Source organism: Brachypodium distachyon, chromosome 2, assembly GCF_000005505.3.
Source record: "Brachypodium distachyon strain Bd21 chromosome 2, Brachypodium_distachyon_v3.0, whole genome shotgun sequence".
Classification (NCBI taxonomy): Eukaryota; Viridiplantae; Streptophyta; class Magnoliopsida; order Poales; family Poaceae; genus Brachypodium; species Brachypodium distachyon.
Genome location: NC_016132.3, coordinates 55,222,163 through 55,249,810, shown reverse-complemented (window position 1 = coordinate 55,249,810; position 27,648 = coordinate 55,222,163). Strand labels below are relative to the sequence as shown.

At 44.0% G+C, this 27,648-nt stretch overlaps 5 protein-coding genes across 8 annotated transcripts; 3 read left to right on the top strand and 2 right to left on the bottom strand.

Annotated features, from left to right (window-relative positions):
- The first annotated feature begins 236 nt into the window (after positions 1-236).
- LOC100830499 (PHD finger protein ALFIN-LIKE 6) lies at positions 237-4,833 on the top strand. Of its 2 annotated transcripts, none has more exons than XM_010234364.3 (5): positions 237-469; positions 573-605; positions 1,490-1,718; positions 4,056-4,185; positions 4,257-4,833. In XM_010234364.3, the coding sequence occupies exons 1-5, from the start codon at positions 364-366 to the stop codon at positions 4,545-4,547; spliced, it is 789 nt and encodes a 262-aa protein (XP_010232666.1). In that variant the 5' UTR covers positions 237-363; the 3' UTR covers positions 4,548-4,833. The 2 variants fall into 2 exon arrangements, with proteins under 2 accessions (XP_010232666.1, XP_003564803.1); XM_003564755.4 differs by having other exon boundaries at positions 238-469; positions 4,254-4,833.
- Positions 4,834-5,544: 711 nt separating this feature from the next.
- On the top strand, positions 5,545-8,284 carry LOC100830192. The gene is made up of 6 exons (XM_003564754.3): positions 5,545-5,947; positions 6,609-6,684; positions 6,997-7,127; positions 7,231-7,301; positions 7,453-7,534; positions 7,925-8,284. Exons 1-6 carry the CDS (start codon positions 5,609-5,611, stop codon positions 7,943-7,945), a joined length of 720 nt encoding a protein of 239 aa, XP_003564802.1. The 5' UTR covers positions 5,545-5,608; the 3' UTR covers positions 7,946-8,284.
- Positions 8,254-11,192, bottom strand: LOC100829889 (2-C-methyl-D-erythritol 4-phosphate cytidylyltransferase, chloroplastic). The gene is made up of 12 exons (XM_003564753.4): positions 10,939-11,192; positions 10,758-10,831; positions 10,609-10,677; positions 10,154-10,209; positions 9,989-10,068; positions 9,751-9,833; positions 9,587-9,664; positions 9,190-9,258; positions 8,922-8,990; positions 8,748-8,794; positions 8,563-8,653; positions 8,254-8,485 (listed from the first exon to the last, which is right to left on the bottom strand). The coding sequence occupies exons 1-12, from the start codon at positions 11,051-11,053 to the stop codon at positions 8,432-8,434; spliced, it is 885 nt and encodes a 294-aa protein (XP_003564801.1). The 5' UTR covers positions 11,054-11,192; the 3' UTR covers positions 8,254-8,431.
- Positions 11,193-11,849: 657 nt separating this feature from the next.
- Positions 11,850-16,453, bottom strand: LOC100829579 (protein root UVB sensitive 6). Of its 3 annotated transcripts, none has more exons than XR_730993.3 (14): positions 16,014-16,453; positions 15,303-15,401; positions 15,105-15,218; positions 14,645-14,716; positions 14,428-14,538; positions 14,198-14,317; positions 13,845-13,946; positions 13,687-13,759; positions 13,327-13,407; positions 13,187-13,251; positions 12,997-13,098; positions 12,725-12,904; positions 12,337-12,593; positions 11,850-12,216 (listed from the first exon to the last, which is right to left on the bottom strand). XR_730993.3 is itself a non-coding variant. In XM_010234362.3 (13 exons), the coding sequence occupies exons 1-13, from the start codon at positions 16,344-16,346 to the stop codon at positions 12,525-12,527; spliced, it is 1,521 nt and encodes a 506-aa protein (XP_010232664.1). In that variant the 5' UTR covers positions 16,347-16,453; the 3' UTR covers positions 12,336-12,524. The 3 variants fall into 3 exon arrangements, 1 of the variants encoding a protein (XP_010232664.1); XR_730992.3 differs by having other exon boundaries at positions 11,850-12,213; XM_010234362.3 differs by lacking the exon at positions 11,850-12,216 and having other exon boundaries at positions 12,336-12,593.
- Positions 16,454-21,275: 4,822 nt separating this feature from the next.
- On the top strand, positions 21,276-27,459 carry LOC100828675 (CLP protease regulatory subunit CLPX1, mitochondrial). The gene is made up of 15 exons (XM_003564749.4): positions 21,276-22,024; positions 22,953-23,014; positions 23,231-23,331; positions 23,460-23,539; positions 23,992-24,042; positions 24,147-24,221; positions 24,292-24,369; positions 24,933-24,989; positions 25,162-25,232; positions 25,361-25,460; positions 25,570-25,674; positions 25,860-25,922; positions 25,998-26,120; positions 26,191-26,349; positions 27,091-27,459. The coding sequence occupies exons 1-15, from the start codon at positions 21,359-21,361 to the stop codon at positions 27,151-27,153; spliced, it is 1,854 nt and encodes a 617-aa protein (XP_003564797.1). The 5' UTR covers positions 21,276-21,358; the 3' UTR covers positions 27,154-27,459.
- The last annotated feature ends 189 nt before the right edge of the window (positions 27,460-27,648 follow it).

The following is a 27,648-nucleotide window of genomic DNA, read 5'->3' as shown; positions in this document are numbered from 1 at the left end:
GTGATCCGAATTAATCAGGACACACACATTTTGGCTCATGACGCATTCAGACCGCTAATTTCTTAGATCTCAACCATCAAACAGCAGATCGGATGGACCAGGACGCTTGTTTTGGGCAAGAACGGGTGAGATTGCGAGAGCTAAACACACGAAACGGATCGACCCATGAAGCGAAAACGGGCACAAATACTTCGTGGAAACACCCGCAGAATTCTCCGGAAATAAAACCCACTCCTTCTCCACCTCCACCTCCCAGTTGCCCCCTCCTCCTTCTCCCTGCCGCTCCCACCACCGCCTCCTCCTCGTCGCCGCCCCCCAACCTCCAAGCTCGCCCGAACCCTAGCCGCCATTGCCCAAGCCGCCATGGAAGGCGCCGGAGGCGGAGCGGCTTACCCCTCCCGCACGGCGGAGGAGGTCTTCCGCGACCTCCGCGGCCGCCGCGCCGGCATGATCAAGGCCCTCACCGAAGGTACGCCGCGCTCGCTCCCGCTCCCTCCCGAATCCGCTCCCGATTCTCGCTTGTTTTGCCCGGATTCGCCTGACTAAGCTGTTGTTTCTTCTTGCTGTTGCAGAGGTGGAGAAGTTTTACAAGCTCTGCGACCCTGGTGAGCGCGCTCGATCTATTCGTGTTATTCGTCTGTGTTGGGGATTACGGAGCGGAGACGTTTTTCGTGTTTGGCTGTTTGAGTTCGGTTGCTTTAGTGTGAGATTGGAAGCTGAAATCGGAGAATTCATTCCTTCTCTTCCGCTCACGTAGTGCTTGCAGTTGGGATTATTGGTGGTTTTGTATCTTCCGTGGATGCTTTGTTGGATTGCGGTTGCTGGATTTTTTTGAAGTGATTTGGACTCCAGACTGTAGTACTTGTTCTCCGGGAGAAAAGTTTTCTGGGGGGTTGATTGGAACCGAGGAATCAGTGCTAGGTCTTCGTTTCTTGTTGAAATGTAGCACCTGCGACTGTTGCTATCAGACTGAGATTGGCAACTTAGACGGACAATTTTACTCAAAAATGCAGAATATATTAGGCAAATCGGTGCCATGGGATTATTGACCAGTTGACTTAAGTGTGTTTCGGTGTCTTCGTTAATGTCTACGCGTTGTTTTGTTAGATTCATTGCTACTGCCACAGCCAATACAGTGGAGTCGTGATATAATGCTGGGACTGGATAGCAGTAGCACTGAGTTTATCAGTGCTTCTTCCTTCGTTGTATTGATAGCACAGTACACGGATATCTCAGATGCATCTGGTTGTAATACGTGGCCGCTTGCGTTATTACCCTATTCATGTAATGTGATGTTTTGGTTGCTTACCATTTTTGAATATTATATTACGATTTGGTCCACACCTCAATGCACTCTAATGAGCAACTGTGCATAGTAGTAAAGCGGCTTCTAAGCCCAAACCCAAGCACTGTAGTTCTGGTCATGATTATTCAGAGTGATGCTGTACAGGATATTGCTACTGCTAATAATTCCATTTGTTTTGAACAGAAAAGGAGAACTTGTGCCTTTACGGATATCCTAATGAGACATGGGAGGTGACCTTGCCAGCTGAGGAAGTACCCCCAGAGATCCCTGAACCAGCACTAGGAATCAACTTTGCTAGGGATGGAATGAATGGGAAGGATTGGTTAGCGCTAGTTGCAGTTCACAGTGATTCCTGGTTACTGGCAGTTGCATTCTACTTTGGAGCCCGCTTTGGGTTTGACAGAGAAACTAGGTAACAATTCTACTACGATTGTGTGCACTTCTTTTTACCTCCCCATTTGTATGTTGTGAACAGTACTACAGTAGACCAGTGTAGTTCATGATTTAGGATTATTTACTGCAATTCCTGGTTGTTGGCTTGCGATTATTTTTGTTAGAAGGTATTCCTCTGATCCTAAATTCCTGTCAGGGTTCAAGTTCAAATTTGAACTAAAACCACGACAAGAATTTAGGATCGGAGGGAGTACCTTAGTTAGCTGAGTATGCTAGCACTTTCAAGTAAAATTACTACAAACTTCGAAATATTATGGCTAGATCAAAGTAATGGGTGACACTTGTATAGTTGTATATTCTTTAGTTCAATGTTAATCATTGTCACTCTAATATCTACTGAAACTTTTTGTTCGGTGTAAACAGAAACACTATCACATTTTATTTTACTGTTGCTTTGAATAACCTCTTTTGGATACACCTTTTTAAATAAATAAAGAAGCGCAAGGATAATCCACCAAAATTTGGGAGGAAAATCTTTGTACTCAAGATTTGAGCTATTAGTTGCTCCCACACATGCAATCGTCTAACATTGGGATTGTAAAATGGATATCAATGTGATATATGTTGCTGGGGATGGGGAACATGTAAACAAAATGGGATACTACACTGGTAAGTTGTATTAGTGGGAATTATCAAACCTAAGTCAGTCATATTATATGTTTATGAGTTATCAACTTCTTAGCTTCATTGTTCTGTTTGGTGCACACTCTATATTCACCTTATTCCCCAGTCCCTCTGTTATGACGTGAAAAGGAGGGTCTGGATTCTGAAAATACTACTCCGAGTTCATTTTAGTGCACTCTCTAACAGAGGCTTTTTCATTGCAGTTATTTCGCCTCCTTTTCTCAAACAGTAAATAGGACACTAAAATTATGTTTTAGCATGATTTTTGTAGCTAATAATCAGATAAAACTTGTAAGTGATGTCTTTTTACTGTCTGGAGAATTGAGTATTACTGCTGCATATACCTTTAAACTGTTACTTGGAATATACTCCATCCATTAAATGTAAGGCACCCACACATTTCATGATTTCAAGATTGTAAGTTTGACTGTAATTGGATCAATGGCTTATGTGATGTTACAAAAAGTGATATCCACATATTACTGATGTAATAATTGATCAAAATTAAATCTTGAAAGCATTTGCGTCTTACATGAGAAAAAAATGGAGGCAGTAATCTTTAGGTGAAGTTCTATGGTTGTGCTGTTAATTCTCATTTCACCCTTTTGTTATACCATACTAGACTTGACTAGGCTTTTTCACAGTTGATTCAATATTCATTTTCTGTGAGCCAAAATTAGACATGAATCTTCATATGGTGGTTCAAAAGATAGTTTACTTCGCAAAGTTGTTTTGTTTTTATTTGGAGTAGTTTACTGGCTTGCTGCATTTAATTATGTTTGTATTCTGTTGTAGCAGCATAACATACATTTGTACACAACATGGTGTATGAAGCTACAGAGATTCATTTTTCAAAACAAGATTTGTACACCATGTTCTAAGAGGGTTTACATCCCTTTTTCTTTTTGCTCGATTTTCCATGATATCTTGAAATTTCAAGACATTAACAATAAAACCTTCGTATGAGTTCTCTCAGTGCAGAACATCTGATGTAGGACCAATGATTAAGGCTTGAGAATGGGGTATTATGTGAATCAATCATACTCTTGTTCTGTGGTCTTCTTTTGTAGGACTTACTGTTTCATTGTTCTATGTGGCCTCCCATCCCACTGAACTTTGTTTTCTTCTGTGTTTTTCGTGGAAACCTAGGAAGATACACTGTTGCTAATTGCGTCCAAGTAAAAAAAGTGCTGAGCGGCGGTTCATGTGAGGATAATAGTACTGTTTTTTTAGCTGAGTCCAATAAGCTCATAACCATGACACAAACATGATGGGAGGATTCCTAGTGGGTAGTGAAAACCACTGGAAGCTTGTGAGGAAGAATATCCAGATTTGAAGTGTGATATGACATGGCACGTCTATGAAATTTAGCTGGGTGTGTTGGAACTTGGAAATGCAAATTTACTAGATTACTGACAAGTTCCGAAGGAATACTTTTCTTTGGTACCATTGAGGGGGAGGGCGTTGTATCTGTATCTTGCCAAATTTTCACTTGGCAAACTACTTGACCTGATCAAATATCATTTTGTACCCCACTTGTATTTTGTATGTTTAGATTTTCATCTGTTTGTTTGAAAAGAGGCACCTATCATAACTGATTGGTTTATCCTATCTACTTTATTTTCCTATCTAAAGTTGCATTTTTTTCATGCTACTTTATTTTCTTCTGCAGGAGGCGACTCTTTAACATGGTAAACAACTTACCCACTATATATGAGGTAGTGACAGGAGTTGCCAAGAAACAGGCGAAGGAGAAGACTCCCAACAGTAGTAGCAAGAGCAACAAGCCTACTTCAAAAGTTGTAAGTGTAAAGGCATTTTTTGTTATCATGCAATCTGAAATCCTTCTGATCACACTTTCTGCCTGCAGCAGTCGAGAGTCGAGCCCCGCTCTAGTTCAAAGGCTAAGGTGTCAGCCCCCAAGGATGAAGAAGACAGTGGTGATGAGGACGGAGATGAAGTGGAAGAGGAGCATGACAACACTCTATGTGGAACTTGTGGAACCAATGATGGCAAGGACGAGTTTTGGATCTGCTGTGACAACTGTGAGAAGTGGTATCACGGGAAGTGCGTCAAGATCACGCCCGCACGTGCGGAGCATATCAAGCACTACAGGTGCCCTGAGTGCACCAACGGCAACAGCAACAAGAGGCTCAAGCCATGAGCGACAAAGCATTGGAATTGGAGGAAGTTGCTACAAGGAAAGCCATCTTCGCTCAGGTGTCAAAGTCTTCAGATATTATCACCATGGCTTAGTTTTCTAGTCTGTAAGCGTGTTTTCTATTTAAAACAACTTCACATTTTCGTGTGTTTGACATCAGCCTTTCTGGTGTTTGTAATCGCTGTCAACTGAGGGTACCGCCAACTGACCATTTCTTCATTATTCGTGTATCTTGTAGTTCGTGACTGTTATCATCATTCGGTCTGAAATCTTGCACTGATACTGAATTGCAACAACCTGTCATTCTGTTAACGGGAACATGGTAAAATGCTCGGGAACAAAGGAAAAACGTACAAAAAATTTAAGGATAGAATTCCTATGGATTTTTTTTTTAGATCGACAGGAGGCCAAACAGGCCCCCGGTTCCATTTTTATCATGAAACCAGGTATACAGTCATCAAGTCTTACAGTTCATAGGGAAAATAAAATGACAGTAAGATAAAAAAAACGCCAGCAGGGCGAAGGTCTCAGACGGAAACAGGAAAACTACGTTCCTATGGAAAAATGTACTTCCCCCGTCCAATATTAAGTGTCAAAATATTATATGTATCTAGACGTATTTTAGTACTATATAGATGTTCATTTTTAGACAAATTTGAATCAACTTGCTATATTTACATAAATTTGAGTCACTTGATACGGACCGAGGAAGTATCATACGGTGCGGTTTCACTTGGAACAAAGGAATGACTATGCGATTCCTTTGAAGTTCCAATGGAATTTTTGAGAAAAAAAAACATGTTGTTAGACCTCATGTTTTTTTTTTCTTGAGTTGATGTTGTTACTTGTTAGACCTCAATGTTTTCTTCTCTTTGGTCTACTCTTCAAAATGTTTACATATGCTCTGGTGGTTCTTGATTAGCGGTGCCGCGCGGCTCGGCCCACGGCCCACTCATCCATGCGTCTATCGCAGGCCAAGCCCATGAAAAGCTCCGCCGCATCCAACCCACATCTTCCTCCTTCCACCTCCCTCCGCTCCGCTGCCGAGCGCGGCGAACGATGCGATGGCAGGAGCGCTCCTCCGAACAGCTCTTTTCTCCCCACGCCTTCCCGCGCAGCTCCCCAGCCGTGCCTCCCTTCCCCAGCTCCGCTTCCTCTCCGTCTCCTTCTCCGCCTCCGCTGCGCCCAATAGCTCGCATGGCCCCAGTGGTGACGGCGGCAAGGGGGAGGATGATGGCAAGGGCGGGTCTCCCTACGACGACTACCTGGGGATGAGCGACGACGAGCTCATGGGCCAGTGCGACATGGGCACGTTCAAGTCGTCGGGCCCCGGCGGCCAGCACCGCAACAAGCGTGAGTCCGCCGTCCGGCTCCGCCACCACCCCACCGGCATCGTCGCCCAGGTCGGCTTCCGGTAACCCGTTTTTTGCGTACACAGTTGGACTGCCAGTTTGCTGTTCAAAACATTGCTCGCTAATTTAACTGTGAACTGTGATGTCCACTTTGTTAATTTTAGTGCTAGGCGGAGGTTGATTCATTTCTAGCTGTAGGCTTGTAGCTTCTGGGAGGTGAGGTTCTTCTCGTCTCTGGAGGTTCATCGGCTAATTGAGATATTGATGCTTGGAGCCAAGTAAAACAACGTTCATTAGTAATTTTGTAATTATTATGCCCACAAGGCCACAACCAGTAAATGTGTGCATCCATCAAGGCTGACATAATTTTTTACTGCTGAATCGAGGGAGATCGGTCTCTCATCCTTATAGTTGGTGATGTGACCTATACATCGATTTCTTTAAACCCAAAGAACATCTTGCTCTAACCTTCTTAAATGAACAATCCATGCAATGCTTGCTAAGTTCCTGTTTGAAGGGTATGAATCTAGAGCTTCTCCCTGCTGCATTCAAAATCTAGCATCAATTACTATCACTTTGCCCATTGAACTTGAAACCAACATAATACCTGATTTCTTATTATCCTTCATGCCAGCTGTCTTATTTGGTGGTAGAACTAGCTCTTTCTCACCTCTTTCCTGTGATAGTTTATTCTCACTATGACTGTTCACAGGCTGTGGAGGATAGGTCACAGCATAAGAATCGATCATCTGCTTTATCTCGGCTTCGGACCTTGATTGCTCTTAAAGGTAAATCTGGTGTACTTCAAGTTATGCATGTGTTTAGGTTGATAGATGTTAAAGCAATTTCTTGCATATCTAAGAGTATGACCTTGTAACATAAACAGCTGAAAAACATATTGTTAGTTGCAAACAAGCTCAAGGCAGCAAACTAATGTCTCAATAATTGTTTATCTTCATCACCATTCACCAATTCACCATGCACTAGCCATAATTTAAAGCAGTAAGAATAATTAAATTTTGTTTACACGATTCGCTTCAATTTCCGTTTTTCATGCTAGCCATGCAACACTTTGCTACTTCACAACTCAATCTTATCAGTTAGGAGGCCGATAAACCTAGAGGACTACACTCCTCCGGTTGAGCTTCTTCAGATATTGCCCCTGAAGTCTACCATTCGAGCAAAGGATGTTGGTAACCAAATTGGCCCAAATAACCCAAAATTTTCTCCAGTATGCTTCTTATTTTGCCCTAATGTACCAAGTCCATTTTTTACCCCGTCCTTAGTGTTGCCAATTCAACTCCTCCTTTTCCATATTCTGTTTTGGTGAGCAGGGAATGCAAGCTTTATTAGATCTTCTATTTGCTGTTGAAGGTTCTGTATCAGAGGCAGCAAAAATACTAGGGTAATGCATGGCTTTCCGGTCTTTCTGGGAAGTGTAACAAAAAAAATCTATTTATTCAAAAGACGTGCTTGTTTTCAATATGCTCAGTCCATTTGGTTCCATGAAGAAGCTACCTTCCACATAGTATGTTGAACCATGTAAAATAATGTAGGCTAAGCACTGGTGCCCTGTCAAGGTTAATTTTATCAGATGATTCTCTGCGAGCGGCTGCAAACGAACTACGAGCCTCCAAGGTATTCCTGCAAATCTTTGTCCAGATGGTTATACATGTTGTATTCATGCAAATCTTTGTCTAGATGGTTATACATGTTTGTTTTAAACTAGCACTCCACAGTCTTGTCCCAGCAATAACCAGTCATGTAACCCAGGTCCCAGGGTCCCAAGCATAGGCCTACTATCAGTATCACCTCAGTTTCTAAATCACATTCTTTAGAAATAATGCTCTTTGAGAAAGTATGTTAGCTAAAAACATGGGTTTGTTTTTGTGTTTGAGAAATCGTTTTGTCAATATGACTCATGAAAATCAAGTCCGAAGATTGGCTGACCTCTGAACCCAATACTGCAATTGCTACGTGCTTGCTACTCTTAGGAAGACGACCTTAACCGTGTATCTGTCTCTGCAGGGACTGAAGCCACTAAGATGATGATATCCTCTGTAACAATGTCATCCTGTGTAACGTTGTTGTCTTCAACAACGCCACAGGTGCCAAGGTAGCCCGCTACTAGGGATTTTCATGGCAAGCCTTTGGAGCTTATACCCAATTCCCTAGTGCATGGATTGCAAATATACACAGGGTTGCCTTATACAGGGCCATCATGCGAACATGTTTTCGCATGTCTGTATGACCTTGTTGTCGTAATAGTGCAATTGTACTTCAATGTATTGCCATCCCTTGAACAAGTTGGAACTATTTACTACAAATTTCAAATATGTAACACATGAACCTGTGCATGACAGTTGCATCCAGATTTTCATTGGCACAGAAAGAATGTTACATACAGGTTATCTGTTCCGTGTACCAGCTACATGTTTACTCTAGTTTCCAAAACTGTGGAATTGCGGAGGAATTTTGTACTGACATATTCATACAGGTGCCTCTAAAATAAAGCAAAAAAAATTACTATCGGCTCTATTCCTCATTCATCAAGCGCTCGGCTAGGAGCAAGTCATCAGGAGTTGTCACCTGCAACAAGTTCGCATTTTGAAGGTTTATTCAAACATGACCATTAATAATATGTTCAAATTACTAATATTATATACCTTAATATTTGTATAAGAGCCCTCAGTTATATAAACGGGATGTTTCAAGTACTCTACAATTGAAACATCGTCTGTGACTTCAAGGCCATCCCTGAGAATGCAACGTTTGATCAGCATTCAACGGCAAGGAAAAATGGAACCAGTGTTATTGGATAGATTTTTACGTGATCCAAGATGACGCTAACCTTTTAACAAGATCAAAACCATCTTTGAGTAAATTGGGCTCCATCACCTACAACCAGAATATATTTTCTAGTAATATCTATTTTTTCCCTCAAATAAAAATGTGTTTGTCTGCGTGAACAGGGAGATAAAAAGCGTGCAACATATTGTTATTATAGAGGCCATAATGTCGTTACCTGTGGGGTTTGCATTTCCCAGAGGGTCTTCCTATCAAGGGTTTTTACGACAAAAGAATCGCTGCTTGCCTGAAGGAAAAGAAGGAGGATAGAGCATTATACTCGCTGCCTGAATGTAAATTGAGGATTTACTTGGTAATAGTAGCACGGCAAGAATTTGATTGAAGATTATTTAAGCAATGTTTAGTGGTTTACAACTAGAGGTTGGCCAAGGTTCCTTGCGAGGTTATTGTATGGATGAGTTTATATTAACGGTATGAACAGTCACCTCCTTTATAGTAGCTTTGACAGGCACACCAAGAACAGCTGCTCCATGAACTGCAGCATCTTCTAAGACCTATAAAAATCAATATTATTTCTCAAACGACCAGCAAAGTTTTTTACTATTTTTTACAAAGTTCGCACACAACAAAATACACTTATTCTGAATTGTCAAAGCAGCAGGATTAAGTAAGTAATTCTTCGATTATTCTCAAGGTAGCACAAAGAAGTTCTTGTTTATCAATTTATCCCAAGCAGCCATACATGTAGTACATTCTTCATGGAAATATGAGTTGCAAGGGAGAGTTTTATGTTGTTTGATGACTGTGAAAGATGTTTCCTTCAATTTCAATACCAGTACACATGCTATGATGGATAACTCATGCTAGATCATAGAAGGTAACCTTTTTGACATCTTTAGAGGAAACCAAGGGCCTTGCTGAATCATGGACACAAACAAGTTCTGAATCTCTATCAATTTCCTGCAAACAATTTTTTAATAAAAAAATCAGGAAGATATCTACAATATTTACACACAAAAGCAGCATACAGGTGGGCTACCACTAACCTGAAGTCCATTAAAAACAGAGTCTTGTCTCTCTTTTCCCGGGCATGCAAACTTAATAGGTATTTGCAAGTTCTCAATAGAATCTGTGGAAAAGGAGACAATTCATCGACAACCTTACACATCAGGAACACTGTAGCAGTCTTTCAATTTGGTCATAGAACTTAATTTTAACAAACTGTCATGCTAAAACTCATAGTGAACAAGATTAGTAGAGGATGAGTCCAGGCAACATTGGAACCTTCAAATACATTTCTGTAGGATGGATCACACACCACTATAACTTCTTTCACTTCCTTCATTCGACAGAATGTCCTTAAACTGCGGGACAGATTGTAAAGATTTCATGTGTACATGGAAATGACAGATCAATAAGTCCAAGAGGTTTTATGCTGAAGAGTTGAACCTGTGGAGAGCAATTGGTGTTCCCAGTAATGGTATATACTGCTTAGGCATATTGGCCTGTTACACAAGGTGGAGAAAAAAAATGTAGGTACATTAACTATCCACCGAAAGGATTCGCTAATTCAATGTGAAGTACTAAAATTCGAAGTAGTACAATTCCAGCACACCTCAAATCAATATCACCAAGAATCAAACTTAAGGTATACTCATTTTGTTTAACTCTACCCCTAGTGTTCAAGAGAGAGGCAATCTTACATACATTTCATTTATATTCACTTATAGGATAAAAAATCGTATAGGCACACCACAAAAAAGGCGTATCAACAGCAGAAGAGCAGCTATGAAGTTTCCCCTTCAAATGATCAGACTGATGGGCAGGACACACCAAGGACATAAACTTCAGAACAACAGTCACTCATCGAAGCTAAGTTAGGAGCATGAGTTAAAAAAAACTACCCCCATTCTCTTCCCTTGCCCTCCGGACAAGAGGATCACCGAGACGCTCCTCTCCTTCACAGCATCACCCTGGTAACAAAAAATAAATCCCATCTCAGTAACTCCTCTCAGTCAAAACGGGCGGCCGCGTCCTCTGAAATCCACCGCACCTGCGCGCCGTCCGCTCTGACGGCGAAGATGGCCGAATTCGGAATCCGCCGCGGAGCATCCCCGCAGCTCCAACCTGTACGCAGTTGAGCAAACGATAAGCCGAAGGCCTCAGCGTAGCAGCTGTGAACAATCCAATCGTAATGACGCGAATTCTCTCACACAAACCCAAGCAATCCTTACCAATCCGAAGGCGGCCAGACGCGGGCAGCAGTACCATCGCGGGGGAAGGAAGACGCGAGCGTTTCGGGGCGGAAGGGAGCCGCGCGTGGAGGCGGAGGCAGAGGCGGAGCTCCATCCCGGAGGCGCTGGTAGGAGGAGAGGAGGGGTGCCGGCGGGCGACAAGGCGGCACAGAGGCGACAAAAGAGAGGGAAGCAAAGAGTGGAAACGGATCAGAGGATGCGCACTGCCTTGCGCCCTTGACAAATCCACCACATTTTCTTCTCTTTTCCCGTCACGTGTATATTTTCTCAACACGTGCCATAGAATTCGCCAATCATATGGATGTGAATTTTTTTGCTGTTTCTTTGTTGTAATATCCGAGTTTATTGCGGTCAGCTGTGTAGCTTCTGTGCCTATAAAAATACAACTCATATGTATATGCCCAAAGTTTTAATCCCAAATTTATTCATTGGAAAAGATCATTTAATCCTTCGCAAAAAAATCATTTAATCGAAGAAATTTGGGATTAAAACCTATGATCTTTTCCAATGAAGAAATTTGGGATTAAAACTTTGGGCATATAGGAGTACATTTTACCACATAGAGTAGATGTTTTTCTCCGGTCTTCAGCAGCCGGGCGCACTCCTTCAAAACGTCAAACGTTTGAATAAAGTTAAATGTTTTCCGTCTCACTTTTTTTTCCTTCTCACCTTGGGGAGAACTTTTGCTGATTCCACGCCTCAGGCGAAACAGACGAAACCCATTGTAGAGCATTGAAGATCGAAACCGTGCATGCGATGCGAGGTAAACCTTTCGTTTCGCTTCGGGGCGAGCAAATTATACTTGCAATCGCAAAGGATACACTTCCAAAGGCAGCAGGACATGCAGCCGCTCAGTCACAATCAGCCAGGTCGAGGCTGTGGCCCACGCAAGCCTTGAACAGATGGAATAACAACGATTTCTTCCGATTATTACAACAAGCACTGTACAAAGACATACAAGACACGGTGTATCAGCTAGTTGAATTTACAAGAAACAACTCTAAAGCGCAGCTGGTCAGCGAAAAAGAAACAGCTCTTCCATGGTTCTGAAAATGACTCCACAGGCCACAGCCGACAACGAGCACCCATACGGAACCGGTTGCAGTTAGAAGTCCTCGATCATCTAGACACTATGAGCAAACATAAATATACGGTCCCTCTACCTACTTTTGGTGCAGCTAACAGTTGGAGGTCACCCTCCGTCTTCTGATGGGTCAGCGTGAGCATATCCTCCCTGGCTTTATTTTTTGGGTCCTGCTGAGTTCCAAACAGGAAAGGAGCGATTAGTCAAGCTGATTGTTTGGTGCCAAGAGCATACAAGTCAAAACAGTAGGATCATTTTATTTATTTATTTAGAGGAGAAGAGCAAGAACTTACGAGTTACATCTTTTTGACATCACCAGATCTTGGTAGCTGCAGTAACTATCAAAGTTAGAGGGGCGTCTGGGATGTTAGGCTCACTGATCTACCCCAGCTACTAACAACTCATCAGCATCCCGTCCGAAAGTTAGCCTGACAGCTAGAGATGGTATCATCCTGTCGATGACAAACGGAAAATAGAAAAATCATTGGAGTCCTCTGACACATAAGCGAGCCTTCCCAGGGTTAAGCAGCGATTCTGACATTATCCAGCCCTGACATAAGACGGAAAGGAATGTGTGGTTAGTCGTGTAGCAAGTGGTTCATCCAAGTGACTTGTCACTGTTATATCTGGTAGTTGGAATGCTAGAGATAGCACATTCATCACAAAGACAAAGAGTGTTACCTGTTCTCTTGCTTTCTTCTTGAAAGTTCCATAAGAGGCAGACACAAGTTTGCAAGATTCTGCAATGTGTGCCAGAAAATCCATGTTTCGTGGATGCAGGTTCGCGTAGTGATCCGACCGGTTGGTGTTCATCCGCTTACGTGCGTGTGATGCATTAATAAAATGCAGCAACACATGAGCCTGCACAATAGAACTCATTGTCAGAATATAGGATAACCAGGAAGCAGAACACCCCTAAGGCCCAGGTTAAGGCAATGCAAACAACTGCTTACATGGAAAGCAGCTTTGAGAACATCATCTGGCTTTGCTTGGTCCTTGAGCAAAGCATATACTTTATCCTTCGTTGGGTTATATGTTACCATGTATCTCTCATCCTGTAATTAAAATAGAAGTATTGTTTATAAACAAATTTAGAAGGAAATGAACAAAGTATACTGGCAGTGGCTTAGCAGGAGGATGTACCTCAAACAAAGGTCTTGTGGCAACAAATGAAACAGGTTCTTGAAATGCTTCTCCAAATCGCGATCCTGAAAGAAAGTTGGTCAGACTATGGAACATTCCCCATGTACCAAGAAAGGGCCTGAATAAACACTTGTGCAAACCTATTGCGACTGGCTCATGCCGCCAAGGATGAATAAATAGTGTCTCCTGTGAGTTCCCTTCCTTCAATGAGGGGACATACCCTGTACCATAGAAAACCAGAGAATCAAGTATACACAGAATCACAATCAAGCCAACAGAAGCACCTAATTTTTTTTTCAATGTGCTGTTTGTAATAGTCATTTTTTAAAGTCCTTTGAACTCTCTTCTTTGCTGTTTGTAATAGTCTAGTAATATATTTGATGAAGATTGTGTTGCAGTACCATTTTACTAGTCCATTCAATAATTGATGAAGATTGTGTTGCAGCCATCTAACTAATTCTAGAAATAGTTAATGCACTTTCCAGATATTTGTGACCCACCTGTCTTAATAAAGGAATCCACTGCAACGGTAAATCTTGCCCTGTTTAGGGTATTCAGCACAACGGACCTCACCTGGTAAGAGACTCGGTATCAACATACAACATAGAGAGTGTAAGAAAAGAAATGAAAATGGTACACTAGGAGTATTGATGTTAACCTCTTGATATGAACTCATGAGATATCCACATGACAGGAGGGCAAATGAAGTAACCAATGATGGGTTCCGCTTTGTGATATAGATGCTCAAACCAGTGCCCAGCTTCATGTGAAATCAACAAAATGAAGTCAGGGTTACTGATAAATTAAGTGAACAGATGACATCATCATCATGTAAACATGCAACAAAAAGCTCTGGTCAATGGTCATGAAGGTGTTGCCATATTTAGTGACACATGGAGCAAAATATAGTCACGTGCCATCAAATTATGTTATAGAACAGCCACTTTTTCATGCATGCTCAATTAATGTGCCACTTAGACAAAATGTGCTGTAAAACACATTAATAGTTACCAGATCTGCAATATTCCCAACAGATTCGCCTTTAGCGGTCACATCTCCAATATTTTCTCCTCTTGCATAGGCCTTGTAGATTGGAGTCCGGGTTGAGGTTGACGTAACAGCAGCGACATTCTAAAATGTTGCACAGAAAATGAAGTTTCTTCATCAGTACTGTTGAAACATAGTGAGTTGTGTATTTGAAGTCAAATAATTGCAATTTGCAAAAATTGGCGAGGACGGACCTTTACAACATTTGCTACGCAAGCCATAGGCAAGAAGAACTGAGGAAAGGCTGCAGTAGCTAACTCTATCCCAGCTCCTATCTCCAGCAAGAGATCGCTAGAAAAGCGGAGCTACAGAAGATTTCAGTTTCAGTTAGTCATGCATAGAACCAGAAAATGAAAATATTGTAGATAACTAGATACTGCAAAAATGAAAGCATGTTTTCACATGTTTTACCTGTTTTAGATCATTGTCGAACTTCTTTCCTTGTCGTGCAAAAAGCATTTTTCCAACACGCCCAGCTCCATCCTGAAGCACAATCGCAACTATATAATTAGAAGAATAGGTAATAATAGCTGTTCACTTACCAAGGATAAGGAGTAAAGACAAGTGTAACAGCAAAACAGGAGATATTACTATCAGATGGCCAATAACTGAAGAAGGATAAGACTCCAGGTTTATGGAGTTTATCTATAGGGATGTCTTATGAGAAAAAGCTAGTACATCATGGGGAGAAGTTAAAGCATTGACTGTAGTGCTTTAACTCTTCAAATAAATTTATGATTGTCTTAAAATGAATCAAATGCCTTAGAATGAATCAAATGTCTTGGAATGAATCAAACGACTTAGGCAGGCAGGAAGGTAGATACGCTGACAAGAAAAAAAATCTGCTTGTACAGACATGATTTCATTTTACCTTGAGGATCCAGTTGATTGCAATGGCACCTGGGGTTACCTTGCTTTGAGAGACTCCAACGGAGCTCAGCAAGGTTCTTGTTGTAAACACCCCCATTGCTCCACCAAAGAAATGCTGAACAGTTAAAAAATATGGTGAAAATTAGCTTGATATGTTCGAATAAGGACTGTGGACACTGAACACAGTTGTGAAATATACCTTCAGTGCTCTCCAGGTCATGTATGGGACGTATGAAGGAGTAACACTATCCGGAAACCCTTCAGGCACAACGTATGATCTTACGAATGCCATTATTTCCTGCAGCCATAGTATGTGAGTAGTGTATTAGTATAAGATGACCTAACTGTCCAGTGACATGAATTTCTCTTACAATAATGGAGAGCCTCTATTGAATAGTTGAAAACTGCTTGTATAAAGCTTAACTCTAAAATAAATTCCACTAAACGGGACTTTAATAAAAAACAGAGAATCAAGTCAATTAATGCAACTTCAACAGGTATAAAAAAAACAGAACCACTTTTACCCAGCAATTCTACAAGCTTCCTTCGTCGCAACTAAAAATTGACGGTGAAAACAATCTTGCGAGGTAAAATAACTTTTCCACGGAGACAGTCATAGTCATGGAAGTACGACACGATGTAATCTCCCGGTTTCACCTAGATGACCTCGGAAGTATCGAGTGAGTACACTTGGAAAGTCTCCCAGGTCAAAATTAGCAAGCGTACATCGATGAAAAAAATTATCTACTCGCGCAGCTTCACGAATTCCGATGGGGTAAACAGTGTCACAAAAAACATTGAAATCTGCAGGTGGTTAGGCCGATACATAAAATCGCCCAAAATCCACAACCAATTATGCGAGGTACCAAAATCGAAACCTAGCGCATCAAACAAAACAAAGCGGCTTTACCTCGGCGGGCGGCAGCGGCGACTGGAGCGGCACGGCCCTGACGGAGGCCCCCAATGGGACGGCAGACCCGCCCCTGCCCCCCTTCCCTTTCCCCGGGGCTTCATCCACCACGTATTTCCACCGCCTCCCGTCCACCTCCTCCAGGCACAGGAACCCCTCCAGTGCGGGCGCAGGGGCCACCCTCGCGGGAGCACCCGGCGCCTCGGCGGGCGGCGGCGTCGCGATCGTGGACCGCACGGCCTCGCGCACCGCGAACCGCGCGTCCTGCGGCGGCGGCGGCACCGCGATCGTCTGCGTCGTGCCGGACCGCTTCAGCCCCACCGTCGGCGCCATGGCTGCGCGGGGGCCGGGGGGGGGGGGGCGACGGCGTCGCGAGGCGTGGGGCGGCGGGCGCACAGGAGGACACCAAGGGCGGGGCGGAGGAAGGGGCAGTGGTTGGAGACAGACAGAGGGAGAAAAAACGGAGCCGCGGAAATGCCAAGATGGAGGAGGGTGCGAGAACAGAGAGAAAAGGTTTTATAGACCGGCCGGAAGATTAGTACACCTTGCTCCGCTACGGGCACCAGCTGCACGGTGCACGCACTGTATGTTACCCCTTACGGCAGGTCAGCTGGGTCCCGCCCGTCATGCAATAATCGGGATGCCAACGTGGTGGTCCAGCGTGGGCCCAAAGGGGTTACGTGGACCTCCTCGGCTATAATTTGAGGGAGGCCGGAGGCGTGGTCGGTCCATGGGCTCTGATATTTTCTTGAGCCGCGTGGGCCTCGCTCTGCTCGGCAACTGTGGGCCAGGCAAATCAGGGTCAGAGCCCCTTTGCCCAGGCGTTAAGTACGAGGTTGCATACGCCGGGTTCGGGTTTTGCTTTGCACCGTGGTCAAGATCGCCGTCGCCGGTGGTACACGAAGTCCTTCTTTCCGTGGTCACTGAGAAGACGTAGCATACCGTAGGTCTCATATCAGACAAATCAGTACTCGCGTGATTGTGACCATTAAGGTTCGGACTCTATGATTTCCCGTGTGCCGCCTCTTAAGAGAAAAGCACCCAAAGAGACCAGTGCGTAGACAGTAGGGGACAATTAGTTTTTATAGCAAATGAGATGATAAAAAACACGTGCAAAGCGCACGCGGAAGCAAAACCATGAATGCATTTCACGAGCTTGGGCACCAGGCGAGCGCTCCCGAACGTGCAAGCCTCTGTTAGTACGTTCCACGGCACCGTGACAGACAGAGTCCTGACTGTTGAACACACTCTCCCGTCGCTTTCGTTCAGTACACCCCCAGCCTAAAAGACAGAGAGTTCGGCGTGCGCCGACCGTGGCGCGCACGTGTGATGAGAGAAGAGACAAGAGAGTGCGTCCTCTCCATTCGAGCCGCAGCGGACGGACGGACGGCCGCGCAGCGGCGCAGGTGTCAAAGTCCAACGGTGGTGGCAGCGCCGCTTGGTCCGCGGGCGACACATGGATCGCGCCACGACCGCGCACCTGCCGAGTTCACGTTCAGCCGCGGCGCCAAGTGGAGCTCCCGACCTTCCCGAGGCGGCGGCGCGCGCGCGGTGATTGATTGTCGCGTTTCATTGTAGTACAGCGTTTTGTGTCGGCTTTCCTGTTTCAATTTTGGAGTCCTGGGAAATACCAGGTGCTAGCTAGCTGGCTACGCTGCCGTCTGCCTCTCGATTACGTGCAAGATTTTTTCTTGGTGCTTTGACTTGAACAGAAAACAGGTGAGGTTTGGTGTATGGTTGGGGTTTAGTTTCACCGAATAACCCTGGTCAGAGTTTTAGAACTCGCACACGGCTGCTCAGGTGCAAGAAATCATTCATTCATGCGCACCGAGGGGCATGGTCAAAGCAGGTTTCCGGTTTAGCGTGCCAGGCAAAATTGGTGTGACCCGAAGTTTAGCGATAATCCGGGACAGCTGATGCTGCTTCCAAGTTGCGACGGCATGCGGCCCGGCCTCCGGTGGTCCTTGTTCAGAACAAAACCAGCTCGTCAAGTGAAAGATCGATCGAAGCTAAAGCATATCTCGTCTCCCATCATGGGACACAGCTCACAAGGAAAGCGTTGCTACTCCTCGTTGCATACACCAGACGAGCTTTGTTGGATCCTTCCCGAGGGAGAAATTGTCTCCGCATTTCTCTTTCTAACACGCGCATTGTGTACGGCCCTTCGAGTCAAGCGATGCAAGCAATGTGACAGACAAAGACAGCATCCCGCAGGGCACATAGTGTGTCGTCTGGTCCTATGATACCAAAGTGGCGACGCACGTCCGTCATGGTAGCTGGTACCATAGGATACACCGCCGCCGTTGAATTTGTACTGCTACTCACTTACGAGGGAGTAATTACTGACACAATCCAACATTAACGATCTCTTAATACACTGGTTTGCCTACATGCATATAGTCAATTCAACCATAAAGAAGATCAAAAAGAGTTCCCCGCAAAAAAAAAGAAAATCAAAAAGAGAAAAAGTCAAGCGAGACGGGCGGGGACGGCGTGACCGACCGCGCTGGGCGGAAACAGCCAGCCCATCGAGGTGCAACCCGGCACGGTGGATGGACGGCTAGCGGTAGCACACGCACGTTGACGCCTGCGTCCGAGTCTCCGAGACGGTGCGCGCGCATGTCCGCCGCGCCGACCGATCTGGACTCGATGTTTTTCTTTCTTTTTTGAGAAGTGGACGCCTCTGGTTCCTGGGCTCACCACTCACCAAATCGAAGCGCGCGTCTTCCTCGGACCGGTTCCCCCTCCGCGCGCCGGCCGCCGGGACAGATGCCATGGTTTCGTGTCGTGTCGTGCAGACGCGGCAGAGACCGGCGGAAAGGCATCGTACTACGTCGATTTGTTTAGCGAATTATGGGGACTATTGTTATTTTGTTAATGGAGACCGTCGAGCATCGCTGGGGTTCTCGGAGTAGCTGGCCAACACCCGAACGCTTCCACCTGCATCATCCGTGCATGGACGACGCGTCGGGGCCATACCAGCGAGCGTGCTCCCGGGAGTTCCTCCTCTGTTGTTTGTTTTCGTTTACTTTAGGGTCTTGCGTCAATTGCTCCTCTGTTTGCTTGTGCGTCATGCGGAGCGTTTCGGTGGACACCGTACACGCGTGCATCCGTAGAAAAATCGTGATGTGCTGCTGATGTTAATCGGAACTCGCGTTAAAAGTTTAAACCCCTCTGTCGAGCACTAGATATGGGAGCGAAAACGCATGAAATGGCGAGAGAGTTTTTCCTCTTGCATGGAAAACATGCTTAGATGGACGAGAATAGGAGAGAACGTATGGAATGTCGGGGACTCGGTGCGGATTCCTCTCCTTTTCTCGCGCCAAAAGAAGTGTAGACGATTGGAGAAGGCTCGAGGACATGTATCTGTTCAGCTGAGTGGGAAGGAATCGATTTGAAAAGGGGGAAAGGAAGAAAGTGACGGGAAAAAAAAACTATCAACTGCTTTGCTGTCAGAGTTCGTATGCGTGGAAGCTTTGAGAAACTGCTAGTGCTAGTGATACAAATAGCGATATTTGTTTAGCGAGAGCGGAAGAAACTTCAACCAAGACTTTGCATTTCGAGAACCCTTTTTTATTTTACGAAGTGTCCGTTTTTTCTTCTAATCATAAGAATGTGCACTCGAAGGCATCATATGCACGTTCCGTTAAACACCCGAGAGAGATGCTCAGCAGTCCCCCTTCATTCTTTTTCTTTCTAAACCCTTCTTAAAAAAAATGCACGTGGTTTTAGTACTTAGGAACGGAGGAGTACATTTCAAGACACACACGCGTGTGTAAATGCATCGTCTAATCCAATATTGAACCCAAGATATTGTACCGTAGTATGTGTTGCTTCATTTTTTTATAGATAATTATTGCTCCTTATGGATTCAATAATAGTTACGGCCATTATTTGCAAAATAAAAAAATAAAAAACCATTACAGGTGGCTCACAATTTTTCGTTTTTAGGAACGCTGTCTTCACAACTGAGAATCCGTATTATTTTTTTGTATGCAGAACAAAAAATTGAGAATCCGTATATGCTGCTGTAGAATGATACGGGTGATGGGTGAGTAAACAGCCCACTAAGCTTGATGGCCGAATAGAGCCATATCTTCCGATTCTAGTCGGGCCTTGCTCGTCCAGGATAATCGACTCTTCCATTTCGCATGTTATCGGGCCTTCAGTTCCACTCTGGGAATTCAGATGGCCTAAACTGGGCCTGTCGGAAAAGCCCGTCACAAAATCTTGGCCCGATTGATGGTTAGATGTTTTCAACGAAAAAGCTGTGGAAGGAGCGGTAAGATTGGAGGTTTTTGGACCCGTCCTGCGGTAGATCGATCTGGTTCTCACGTCATGTGCACGCACGTGAGAAAGACAAGCTGAGGCGAATATAGTGATCAGACACCCATCATTCGATGATTGTGTGCCGGGGATTACGATTCTTAGTTCCTACACATCGCATCGAAAAGCGCTGCCTTCGCTTTACTTCTACAGTTCTACTGCTCTTCGGCGTTGACAATCGGGATAAAATACGGTCGAGTTCGGAGCTAATCGCACGTCGCCGCACCTGCACACACCCCTCGGAGAGTCGGAGTAAACCGTTTCTCTCGAGTACGAATTTCTAGAGGAACTCGGATTTACTATTATCCTGACTATAAGCACTGGTTATCCACCTATCCCCTTTCATGACGACTACATTTGCGTTTCGATCTCTGTCTGCTAGTGATGACGCTTGGCGGAAGCGATCGACCAATTGCGCACGCACACGCCAAGCTCGCCCGGCCCCTATCCTTGCGCGCATCGTTAGCTAGCCGCAATCCTTCGCTGTGAAAACGTAAAGAGCATGCATGCACGCAGCATGGGCTGGCGAATTCTTCCTCCCGGCCGGCACGTCTCCAAAGATGACGGTAGAAACTCCCGATAACACGCAACCGTTGCAAAGAAAGCATGTGGGCCATCCGGGCAGATAAGGTTCCTCCGCATTTGGTGCGTACGGGAATATGCGACTTGCGTGGCTAGCGGCTGAATCCCGGGCCCCACGTGCCCCACATGGCAGAGAGAGTCCCTCCCCTAAACCGTGGGTGGCCCGCAGGTCGGTCTCCCTAGGTCCCCTATCTACCACCACGGCCGTTAACCGCTCCGGGCCGCAAGGCAGTTTTCGCCCAGGAACATCTCACCGCTACGCCTCCATCGGACGGCCAGGATCTCCCCAATCAAATCTCAGTTCCCGAGCGTGTCCCACTCGTATAAAAAAAACGGAAACTTCGTCACCCACTTCTCCCATCTCCCTCCCTCCCTATCTCCAACCTCCTTTCCTCCCATCGCCCTCCAACGCCACCACCTTCGTTGGCCGCATCGCCATGTTCCGGACCTTCTCCAAGCTTCGGGAGGCGGCGGCGCCGCTCACCTCCGCCGCCGTCCGGCGATGCTCCGGGGGGACAACACCCCGGATCCACGCCGACGCCAATTGCCCGCGCTGCACCGCGCAGATGTCCGTCCAATTCTCCCTCCAGCCAATCCCGGTGCCCACGCCAGCCGCTTCCGCTGCCGATGGCGCCCACCACCATCACCACCACGATGGGGCCAGCGTGTGCCCGACCTGCCGAGCGGCTTTCCTGTTCCGCGCCCACCGGATCGAGCCCATGCGCGGGGCGTTCCTCGAGATCCCCAGCGGCGTCGGAGGCGAGGACGAGGAGGCGCACAGGGACGGATTCGCTAATCGGATCAAGAGGATGCTGTCGGAGCGCCCGCCGGATGAGTGGCCTCCGATGCCGCAGCCTCCCCCGATACAGATGCCTCCAGCCCGACGTAAACATAGGAGGAGAGGGAGGGAGGACGGAAGCGGAGGTGGCGGTGGCGGTAACGGTAACGGCGGGGACTCTTCGGGTGGAGAGGGCACGAGCGCTTCCGCTGCGCCGAAGAGGGAGTGGTGGGGAGGCGCGAGCCTGGGGGAGGAGCTCCCGACGCCACGGGAGATGTGCCGGAGGCTTGACGAGTTCGTCATCGGGCAGGGCAAGGCTAAAAAGGTACTCCCATTCCTTCCCAATTTTGGTCAGAATTTGTGCGATTGTTCTGATTTGCTGCAGGTGCTAGCGTACGTGATGCAATGTACTAGCAGTACTAGTATGTACTTGCATAATTCAGTTGTAGCCTGGCATAGAGTAGGTGAATTTTGGGTTGTTAGTGTGAATCTGTCTAGGCGCTTAACAGAATTAAGTGAAATCGCGTACGGATAATGCAGAATTGCACTGGGTTTTAATTGCTGGCTGCTCGTGCCTTAAGTTAGAATTCACTGCTTGTTTTTGTGGTTGATTGCTCAATGTTGGTTCCGAGATTTAGGTCGGAGGTGTGATTGTGTGAATACAGTTGGATGGTAGTATTAGGTAATTTCATCATTGAAATGGCATCATTATGGCAAAGCCTTGGCATAATACATAGGTTTAGACAGATCAACTTCCAATTCCTTTGTTCGTGATAGCTTGTTAAAATTGGTGCCCTTTGGATGATTCAGCTGCAGAAAGGCACCAATGCAATCACAATGGTTTCCAAATATTGAATTTCTGAATTTTTTTGTAGTTCAGTGAGAATTGCAAGTGTTCCTAGTAGAATTTGTAGTTCAGTGAGAACTACCAAGGCTTAATAAATGGAGCAATTACTTTGTAAATGACAATCAATGCTGCTGATTACAGATTAATTCTATTTATAAGATTACTAAAGTATTATGCTATTAGAGGGTGTGCAGAACTGCAGATATACCATGCACTAAATTAGACAGGACTTTGGCATGCTGTTTGTAAAACTGTCACATTTGATATGGTTTTTCTTGGTTGGAACTTGGAAAAGGAAGTGATGTATCTTGTCACACATTTACTGCGTTATCCATCTTTTCCACTAATAGAATAGAGTTTAATGTAGTAAGTATTACATCATGTACTTATAAAAACTGTTTTGCAGGTTCTATCAGTAGCTGTATATAACCACTACAAGAGAATATACAACGCGAATGTACAGAAAGGGTTAGTCTCTGTCCTGTAACGTACCTGCCTCAGTCTAGCCTTTTTTTACCAGAACATGGTATATCTTCACAGCATCAAATCATGGCAGACGAATGGTGGAGTATTTCTACACATTTGTCCTATACTCATATGTCAATTCAAAATCGATTCAGAACAAGTTGTTAATAATCATTTTACGGCTTTCGAATTACATGTTTGTGCTGATAATGTATCCAGATCTGCGGCGAATTCTGGGTGTCCAGAAGCTGCTAATGATGATCAAAATACTGTAGAGATAGATAAAAGCAACGTACTTCTGATGGGTCCAACTGGCTCAGGTTAGTTTGGTTTTTAGATCTTCCACATTTCTAACTAACACCTTCACTGGATACCGTTTACATTTATAACGAGATTTTTATAAGTTGGAACTGACAATTATATCTTTCTTCATGCTATCTGCTGACAGGAAAAACATTGCTTGCAAAAACATTAGCGCGTATTGTAAATGTACCATTCATTATAGCTGATGCGACGTCATTAACACAGGCAAGTCCATCACCAATTTCCAATGACATTGTTTAAGGAACAGACGAACAGTAGAAGCAGCATCATACTGAATTCATGCATCAGTTCAATTTATTGATGATCAGTGTTTAATATTGCTGCTCGTGGGCTCCAATCGTGTGCTTTCACTATTCTAAATTCCATGATTCGACCAATACTTCCGTGCCTTATAGTATGCCTACTTTTGAGTTAATCTGCTAAATAACTTATGTAAACTTTTGCAGTAGATCTCTATATGGTGAACTGCCCTTTCTCTACTATTTCCAGCTGTTCTTTCACTTCAGCATATGCACATGATGTGGAAACCTTGATTGTACTGATACTGTGACAGAAAGCGATATTTGTACAGTAAAACTGGATGTATGTGGTTATGCTATAAAATGGTAGTCCAAAAGTGGAAAAGAAAGAGAACTAAACTTGACAGCGTTTTGCAGGCTGGATATGTAGGTGAAGATGTAGAGTCCATACTGCAGAAGTTACTGGTGGTATGTGTGGCTTGATATTTAAGACCTTTACATGTGTTCACGCTGATGTCCAGAAAGAAATTTCAGATTCCTTGAACCTCATGACACTCTGAATTTATGTTCAGGAGGCTGAATATAATGTTCAAGCTGCGCAGCAAGGGATAGTGTACATAGATGAAGTTGATAAAATAACAAAGAAGGTGCATATATTTTCTCTTTCACTGAGTAGCTTTTTAAAATGGAGGCTTCTAAACAACAACCATAATGCAGGCGGAGAGTGCAAATGTCAGCAGAGATGTATCTGGTGAAGGTGTCCAACAGGCTTTGTTAAAAATCCTAGAAGGAACTGTAAGTGATCCCACATGTTATTGTTGTTGTTCTTCTGATTCTTGTAACTGGAGTAGTTAGTTGTAGGTCAGGAAGTGATCCTAGCTCACTTGGTTGGGGGAGTGGATATACATTACTACAATCCAATCAACTCAGTTCAAGTCCTCACGGACGCGAATTTATGTTCCTATTTATACTGTCCCTTAAAGTTTCTTTCAAAACATAAATTAGTTGGAGCTCAAATGAGCTGTTCTTGAAAGACCTGGACCTCTCGTCAAGAGACTGTAGTCTACACAATTGAAATGTATTACATCCATGCTTGGATGATTAGTCATGTAATAAATGGCCTTAATGCATTATAAAACAATGCAACACTATATTGGATTTAAAACTAAAAGCTGTTGCACATCTTAACATGCAAATTAATCCTAATTTTGTTGACCTTCTTGCATTCTCAACTTGTGCATCAATGCCTAAAATTTGTTAATACTGCGTTATTTTTCTTATTATGTCTATTCATTTCTGCAAGTGCATACTGCAGCATGTTGGGTATTTGTATTAACTTAAATATGCTTTCCACACAGGTTGTCACAATTCCTGAAAAGGGATCTCGCAAAAATTCTCGCAATGATAGTATACAGGTCGCATCTCTATACGGTCCTTAAAGAATACATTCAGTATTATATGGTTTAAAGTTGATTGCATTCAATAAAATGATTTCTTTAATGGAATTTGTGCATACGTTGTAAACCCATCTTCATTTTTCATTGTTTTAAGCATGACATGCCTGTAACAGATCTTATGCTAATGCAGATAGACACAAAAGACATTCTTTTCATATGTGGTGGTGCTTTTGTAGATTTGGATAAGACCATTTCTGAAAGGTACTGCAGATTTTATGATTATAGAAATTGATACTCTGCTGATATTTAAATTGATATCTCTTGTCAATTATATACTTTTCATTTCCATGTGGGTGTGGAATTTTATTCTGACTTCTGACATGAAGCAGACGACAAGATTCATCTATAGGATTTGGGGCACCCATTCGTACAAAGATGAGAAGTTCTGGAGTCACCAACCCAACGGTCACTTCATCTTTGTTAGAGTCTGTAAGCATTTTGATATCTAGTGACCGAATTACAGAAACACCTTATGATGGTCTAATTATTTCCATCAGTAATTGGAGCATCCTTTTATCTTACAAAAATATTCTGGCAGGTTGAGAGTGGAGATCTGGCAAAGTATGGTCTAATACCAGAGTTCATTGGACGCTTACCCATTCTAGTTAGTTTGGCAGCTCTCCATGAAGACCAGCTTGTTCAGGTAGTTTGAGAAAATGTGGACTATTCTTTCTTCAATCTTGTTCATTCGGGAGAATTTTGTTCAGAATCATGTTTTTTTCTTGTCTTTCACATAAACTACAATGATCCGACGTCTGTATATGTTCTTACATATTTTTCATATTGTTAGCCCGCTGAAGCTGACTTAAGTATTTGATCTGCATTCAGGTTCTTACAGAACCAAAGAATTCGCTGTCGAGACAATACAGGAAAATGTTTAGCCTGAACAATGTGAGCGCAGGACTTATCGTGATAATAGGTTTCCTTGTTTGTAGTAATTTTTAATCTTTTATGTTTATTCTTCAGGTTAAACTGCACTTTACTGATGATGCGCTGAGAATAGTAGCAAAGAAGGCCATAGCCAGAAATACTGGCGCACGGGGTCTAAGAGCCATCTTAGAAAGTATTCTATTGGAGGCCATGTATGAGGTAGCCGCTTGCGTTGTTCTGTAATAATGTTGCAAAGTAGAGCCGAAATTCTGATGTTCTTTGTAAGCAGATCCCAGATGAGAAAGCTGGAAATGAGCGAGTAGATGCTGTTGTGGTGGATGAGGAGGCAATTGGTTCTGTTGACAGGCCTGGATGCGGAGCTAAAATTCTTCGGGGGGACGGTGCATTGGCGCAGTACATAACAAGAACTAGCGCAAAGAATTCACTGGTATGGTATTTGATTACAGGAAGGCCACAAATTGCCATCTCTGTTTCGAAATATAAGATGTTTTGGTAGGCCAAAATAGACCATGAAAATGTCTTATATTTTGAAACAGAGGTGCATGTTATATTTTTTAGACTAAATACAAAAAAAAATGCCCTAGCCTTTTCAAGGCACGAAAAGGGTGTATGGTCGCTAGCGGGCCAGCTGAAAATAAGATTTAATAAACTGGAGCTTAAAGCTACCAGCTGCAGAGAACCAACATCAAACCAACATAAGAAAGCAGACAAACCAACCTTACTACAGGGGCTTCATCCCCATATTCTTTTTCTCTTTTGTCTATAAGTTGAAATTGGGATAGCTCTTTTCACATGCATTGCCCCTCTAAGGGCATCAGCAGTGTATGTGGTCAAAATTGCCATAAGGTGGGACCCATGCACAGAGCTTAAAGCAAACAAGAAATCTCACAATGTATGTAGACCAAACCAGTCCATAAGATAGGCCCGCCTGTCAAAAACAATGGGAAGAGAATGAAGATAGAAAATGTTATTGTCTTACATTTGCACTAAAGTATGAATATTTTAAGGCTTGTGGTCAGCCCACAAGCTTGTGGCCTGACCTTAAACTTTTTGGACTTGTGGCCATGTACCACAATGTATAAAGATGTCCACAAGAACAACTTTATTCCTTATGGACAAGTTCTATAGCACATTGCGGCTGCTCTCTAATAGCTACTATTACTTACAGGAAACTAACGAGGCCGGGGAGTTTGAAGATGCATACATGCTGTCGAGATTTGTTAGCTTGTAATTAATCTGACCAAATTCGTATATCGTGTAAAATGTCTTATCCTCACACCCCTGTTTTAACCAATTTTCCTGTGTTCTATTTAATTTCTGCTGAGGTCTGATCTGACGAGCAGATGTGTAGAGCGCCATTTGTTGTAATTGATGTAAACAGGAGTTGCCTTTTGATTGAGCAACCATCCTGCAAAGCAAATTGTTTTCCATCCTTCCGGATGTCCCCAAACCGGGGCACTTCAGTTGTTGTTGGCAAAGGTGTAAAGCACCATTAATCTCTTGACATACTAATAAGCAGGCGCAGTTTACTTACCAAGTCGTGTACAGTTTCTTCTTCCTGAAACACACGCGTACTGATGTACATGTTTCAAGCATTCTCTGTAAAACATTTTTCATATTTCTGTAGCTATTCAAATCTGCAGTCCTTGAACACTGACTGCAACAGTCACTTTGCAGGATTACCAGCATATGAAATAGTTATGTCAATACGATTACGAGTTATAGG

What these genes read in the sequence shown, in the direction of transcription:
- LOC100830499 (XM_003564755.4), top strand. Translation starts at nt 364, where the DNA reads ATGGAAGGCGCCGGAGGCGGAGCGGCTTACCCCTCCCGCACGGCGGAG. An exon ending in TTACAAGCTCTGCGACCCTG is followed by an intron (nt 606 to 1,489) that starts GTGAGCGCGCTC and finishes TGTTTTGAACAG; the next exon opens with AAAAGGAGAACTTGTGCCTT. An exon ending in GGGTTTGACAGAGAAACTAG is followed by an intron (nt 1,719 to 4,055) that starts GTAACAATTCTA and finishes TTTCTTCTGCAG; the next exon opens with GAGGCGACTCTTTAACATGG.
- LOC100830192 (XM_003564754.3), top strand. Translation starts at nt 5,609, where the DNA reads ATGGCAGGAGCGCTCCTCCGAACAGCTCTTTTCTCCCCACGCCTTCCC. An exon ending in CCACCGGCATCGTCGCCCAG is followed by an intron (nt 5,948 to 6,608) that starts GTCGGCTTCCGG and finishes GACTGTTCACAG; the next exon opens with GCTGTGGAGGATAGGTCACA. An exon ending in ACGAACTACGAGCCTCCAAG is followed by an intron (nt 7,535 to 7,924) that starts GTATTCCTGCAA and finishes CTGTCTCTGCAG; the next exon opens with GGACTGAAGCCACTAAGATG.
- LOC100829889 (XM_003564753.4), bottom strand. Translation starts at nt 11,053, where the DNA reads ATGGAGCTCCGCCTCTGCCTCCGCCTCCACGCGCGGCTCCCTTCCGCC. An exon ending in TCAGAGCGGACGGCGCGCAG is followed by an intron (nt 10,678 to 10,757) that starts GTGCGGTGGATT and finishes TTTTGTTACCAG; the next exon opens with GGTGATGCTGTGAAGGAGAG. An exon ending in CTGTTTTTAATGGACTTCAG is followed by an intron (nt 9,665 to 9,750) that starts GTTAGTGGTAGC and finishes AATTGTTTGCAG; the next exon opens with GAAATTGATAGAGATTCAGA.
- LOC100829579 (XM_010234362.3), bottom strand. Translation starts at nt 16,346, where the DNA reads ATGGCGCCGACGGTGGGGCTGAAGCGGTCCGGCACGACGCAGACGATC. An exon ending in GCGTAGCAAATGTTGTAAAG is followed by an intron (nt 14,318 to 14,427) that starts GTCCGTCCTCGC and finishes GCAACATTTTAG; the next exon opens with AATGTCGCTGCTGTTACGTC. An exon ending in GGATTCCTTTATTAAGACAG is followed by an intron (nt 13,408 to 13,686) that starts GTGGGTCACAAA and finishes TCTATGGTACAG; the next exon opens with GGTATGTCCCCTCATTGAAG.
- LOC100828675 (XM_003564749.4), top strand. Translation starts at nt 21,359, where the DNA reads ATGTTCCGGACCTTCTCCAAGCTTCGGGAGGCGGCGGCGCCGCTCACC. An exon ending in TAAAAATCCTAGAAGGAACT is followed by an intron (nt 24,370 to 24,932) that starts GTAAGTGATCCC and finishes CTTTCCACACAG; the next exon opens with GTTGTCACAATTCCTGAAAA. An exon ending in ATGAAGACCAGCTTGTTCAG is followed by an intron (nt 25,675 to 25,859) that starts GTAGTTTGAGAA and finishes ATCTGCATTCAG; the next exon opens with GTTCTTACAGAACCAAAGAA.